The 5,264-nt window shown below is 41.8% G+C and overlaps 1 protein-coding gene across 1 annotated transcript; it reads right to left on the bottom strand.

Moving 5' to 3' along the window:
* Positions 1 to 768: 768 nt before the first annotated feature.
* LOC134570650 (uncharacterized) lies at positions 769 to 5,264 on the bottom strand. The gene is made up of 2 exons (XM_063428585.1): positions 5,231 to 5,264; positions 769 to 2,052 (listed from the first exon to the last, which is right to left on the bottom strand). The coding sequence occupies exon 2, from the start codon at positions 2,041 to 2,043 to the stop codon at positions 1,015 to 1,017; it is 1,029 nt and encodes a 342-aa protein (XP_063284655.1). The 5' UTR covers positions 2,044 to 2,052; positions 5,231 to 5,264; the 3' UTR covers positions 769 to 1,014.

Below are 5,264 nucleotides of genomic sequence, written 5' to 3'. Positions count from 1 at the left end.
TGTGGTTGGTTTTACATGGTAGTTATTTCCCCCCCACTCATTACATCCACAGATTGGAAAACACCATCAGAAAGGAGGAGAAATCACTTCCCTGTACTGTGGAATGTGCTCACAACATGCATTGCAATCCACATGTGGTGATCTTTTATGTATTCGCTTCCCTTTAGGTTAATTCTTGGGGTGCTCCTTCTCATACGATTCACTTGGTAGCAATATCCAAATTTAGGTGCAGCAATTCAGATACTGCAATTCGGTGTCAGTCACATCTTGAGGACACCTGGTGACTCCTCCCATGTTTGCTACGGCTGAGCAAGACACCAGGCATCCAGTATTTTATGGGTTAAAAAACCCAGCTATGTTTAACTTGCTCCCTGGAAAAAAGTATTGCCTCTGAGGGCATGTTTTGCGATTTCTCACAGTATGCCAGCTACACAATGCATGTTATCTAAAATCAGATGTGGTATTTTACCCAGACAGTATGTTTAGAAATGCCAATATAGAAAGTTTTTATGTATCAACCTGGAGATTATGCATATGAGTTTTTACCCAGAATCAGCCAATTTCATTTAGGCATGATAATATATTTATTGAAGAGAAGCTTTATAGCAGTGGGGATTAGTCTATATATGAGCACTGCCACACTAGTTTAGAAACAGGATTTGGAGAATTAAGATAGATGGAAAACAAAAGGACAAATCAAGGAATGCAATTAAATTTTTTTATTTTCTAACTTCATTTAGAACCTGAAAGGAGCAATTCCATATTACAGGGATCATTAGTGCCTTGACCTTACTAGAAGAGCCTAGACAGGTTTTCCACCATAAATAGTTAGGACAAAACCCAACATTCTAATGTCAGACAAGGAACAACGTCACACCATGACTAGATATACTAACAGGGTTATGCAGATACATTTTGTAGGTTACAAGATGAGTTACCAGTAAAAAGTAACTGGTCTGTAGGTCAGTTTTGGCCACGAAAGCCAAAACATTGTAACTGCGCATGCTTTGTAAGCTAGTTAGCTGGTGGTAGAGGGTTCTCAGTTGGGGGTTTTGGATCATCATCAAACTTCATATCCCTGCAGAACAGCACAGCTTCTTTACCCAGACCCAGCTCATACTGCCAAACATAGATCTTCTCATTGGGCTTCAGGGTCAGACTGATGGTTTCCTCAGTTTCCGTTACCTCATTCCAGTTCTCACTCTCAGTGTTGACACTCTTTCCCCCATAGGAAGTAGTGAGAGAGAACTGGCTCTTTACGACAAGGGCACTCAGACCTCCCGTCTCTGCAGCCACTGTGGCCGACACGTTCCAGGTATGTTCTATGGAGGACATTTTCTCCTTCGTGTAGCCAACCTTTTTGTTGATCTTGTTTGTCCAGGTGATCGGAGTCTGAGAGTCATTGGTGATTGTTTTGATGCACTCCCAGACACCAAATGAGGGACCCTGAATAAGGGCCAAGCCCCCAGGGATGAAGTTGGTGCAAGTGGAATGAAAGGAAAAGGGCTTACCATCTGTATCCTTGGAGAAGTCTGTGCATCTGTAATACTGAACCCCCCATTCATCGTGAGGCTTCACAAAGTAATAGTAGTCTTTGACACCAAAGTAGTAGAGCCCATCCCTGCAGTTGGGATGGAGAGTGTATTCCACCCCATCCTCGTAAGTGTTCATATTTGTGGTTTTACGATAAACCCCTCGACTCTGGTCGATGATGTAGAAGTGACCGAAGGCAGAGAGATAGTGATCACCACCCCGGCAGCTGGGATGTAGAGCGTAGACTACAGCACCTTCATCTGTGTTCATGTTGGTCACACGGCGATAATTAGTGCCCTTAATGATATAGAATAGGTCATCTTCATGGGCCAGGTAATGGTCTCCATTTCTACATGAGAGATGGAGACTGTAGACCACAAGATCTTCACCCATGTTGAAGTTTGTTGACCGCATGTAGCAGGTGAGGTCAGATCGGACAATGTAGTAATATTTGTCAACACCGCAAAAATCCACTCCTGGAGCATCTTTCTTGGGAACAATCCCAACCATGGTCAAACACTGAAAGAATAATACAAATTAAGGTGGTAGGTTACAAAAATGTATTTGTTTAAATCAGAGATTTGTGGATTACGGATCACTTATTTTAGAATAATCAAGATTGGAGAGGGCAGAGGGCAAGAGTGGTAGACCAGACAAGTCAGTTTCCTAGAAGTTCATAGATAGGAGAAAGTAGCATTAACAGTGTAGTGGCAGATATTTGTTCAATAGACAGATTGGAAATATTTGTGAGCCATTTTGTCTGCATTTGAATGTCACCAAGACCTTGATAGAGACATGGGGACACAGACACTAGAGGCACTGGCTGGGAGACCTTGATAGGGGCTTAACTACAAGTTGTCAGTTTTCACATGTCAATGTAACAATATCAACATTGAAGGATTAACACTATTTATAGGAAAGTGTATCAGAAAATTTTCTAAACATGCAGACTTACAGTAGATAGTTGTATAGTTAGAATCTTGTGCTATTTTAATGTCATACTAGATTTTAATGGCTGTCAGTATGAGAAGCCACAGGTAGACTAAATCCTTGCCGACCACTACACCAAAACCTGCCTCCTTAGCCAACCCCCCCATCCCTCCACAAAGATACTTCCTTATCAAGTGTACGTACACAGCCCAGCCACTAACATGGAGTTATCTGAACTGTAAAGCAACCTGCATTTTAAGGAGAGGACACATAGTAAGGATATCACTACGTGTTTGTAGTGTCTAGTTGTGAGTTAAAGGGACATTATAGTCACCAGAACAACTACAGCTTATTGAATTTGTTCTGGTGTGTAGAATCATTATCTTTAGGCTTTTTGCTGTAAACACTGTCTTTTCAGAGAAAATGCAGTGTTTACATTACACCCTAGTGATAATGTCACTCGCCACTCCTCAGATGACTGTTAGAGATTGTTCCTGGGTCATGGCTGCCTAAAATGCATCCACACATTCAGTATCTTCTCCCTCTGCATGCAGACACTGAACTTTCCTCATGGAAATGTATTGATTCAATTAGTCTGAGGAGATGCTGATTGGCCATGGCTGTGTTTGAATCATGCTGGCTCTGCCCCTGATCTACCCCTTTGTCAGTCTCAGCATTGTGATTGATCAGGCTACCACTTCTGATGTCAGCAGACTGCTTATTTTTGGGGCAAACAGCATGCAGATCTACAGCTTCTGGCTTGAATACAGTAAGATGTTATATTTATGGAGGCATGAGAGGCTAGATCATGGGTCATCAACCTGGTCCCTACCGCCCACTAGTGTGAGTTTCAAGATTCCAGGTGGGCAGTAGGGATTTCAGCAGCCAATTCCTCTTTGAGAGGATTTCTCCTTTTTAGAGTGGGGGGTCGGGCGCAAGATTTCAGTGACCGGCAGGAGGGAAGCACTCCCTCCTGCTAGGCCACCTTCTGGACCCCCTGGCACAGCAGCTCTAACCTCTCTGCTCCCTCACGCGATGTTTGCTGATGCCGCAGGAGCCGGAATATGATGTCATATTCCAGCTCCTTGCATCAGTAGACAGCCAGCAAGGGAGCAGAGCAGAGAGGTTAGAGCTCCCTCGGATTAGAACTCTGCCGCCTGCCGAAGTGAAGCCCCACTGGACCCCAGGGACAGATCCACACCAGCTCTCCAGGTAAGGAGGCTGGGTGGACATTTAATATTAATAATTTGTGTGTCTGTAAGTGAGTGAGCAAGCAGAGTACTTGCAGAATAGAAGAAAGAAGGAGCAGAGTATTTGTAAAAAGGAGAGAATTGTTTGCTACCTAGCATTGCATTAAGGAAGGTTAAAAAATAGAAGAAAAAAAAAAAGGGGGGGGGGGAGAGAAGAGGTGGGGAGGGGAACTGATGCACAGATGAGAAATCATTATGAGCAAACAGAAGTCGTCTGAATATCACCGAAAGAGGAGACCTTAGTTTGTTCCTTACGAAAAATCAAACATTTAGTCTTGCAGCATCAACCTCAAGGATCTCATTAATCACTAGTAAAGGTAATTTCAATTTAATTTGTTTTCTCATTAAACTTCATAAAGTTAAAAACCATTATAAACATTCATTAAGTAGAAGATAAATGTACACACGTTTTATTATTTTAAAACACCCTCCTTTCTAAAAAACATTCTGCACTTGCACAAAGACTGGTGGGCGGTAAGGAAATGTTTCCATCAAGAAAGACACATTAGTGGGCAGTAGGTAGAAAAAGGTTGACCACCACTGGGCTAGATTGTGTTTTTGACAGGTTTGTGTTCCTGACCCTATAGTGATCCTTAAATGCTGCTCACTCTGTACTAAGCACATACATCTGATAAGGAAGGTTTTCCTGGCATGAGGGGGAAGTGGTTAGAGAGGCAGCATTCTGCAGGACATTTAAACCATTTCTTTGTATTTGCCAAAATGCTGAGCCCCATGCATAGTGCAGCATCCCTACCAGTGTATTCAGTCACAGCCATATACAATACAGCATCTTTATATAATCTACATTCAGGGTTTGGAGAGACCAGTTGCAGCAGATTGTTAGAGTGTAGCTTACAAAAAAAAAAAAAAAAAATTAAATAAAAATAGGAGCTTAGTAAATAAACCCATTTCCTCTAGTGATTGAAATAAGCTCTATAGAAATATATATATATAGACACACCTGGTGTTTAATTAGGGTAAATCAATGCTTAGACTGGGTGTAGGAGTGTCAGCACTGGGAGTAAATCCTTCAATATAATCTCAGGGTCTATTCACTGAAGTGGGAATTAGGAATTCAGGTTAAGGGGAGTTTCAGGTTCCAGAAGGGTTTATAGCCCACTGATCCACAGAAGTGAGATCTGTAAAAATATATAGTGTGAGGGTTGGCACATGAAGAGTGCTGCCCTGCAGTATGTACAAAATAAACCACAGGGTTTTACCTCACATTGTTAAAGGGCCACTACACACCATTCCATTGAGATGCTGTGATCTGGGTTACAGTAATCTCCATTTAAAATACATTCAGGTATTTATTCCACAGACATCAAGTTAAACCCAAATGGTGACATTTTATTGTCAAGCTGTTACCATCGCTCAGTTAGCAGTTTTCCCAAGTCTGTCTTTTTGCCTCATTTATAGTTAATAATAAAGTGAACACTCCAAGGAAACCCACAACTTAGAAATAACCACACTGTGTATAAATCACATTATTAGCAAATAAACCTACAATAACTCACATAGTAAGGCACCTTCTCAGAAACTGTGATACCA

This window comes from Pelobates fuscus, chromosome 8 (assembly GCF_036172605.1).
Source record: "Pelobates fuscus isolate aPelFus1 chromosome 8, aPelFus1.pri, whole genome shotgun sequence".
Taxonomy (NCBI): domain Eukaryota; kingdom Metazoa; phylum Chordata; class Amphibia; order Anura; family Pelobatidae; genus Pelobates; species Pelobates fuscus.
Note: the sequence above shows the minus strand (reverse complement) of the source record. Positions and strands in the feature narration are given on the sequence as shown.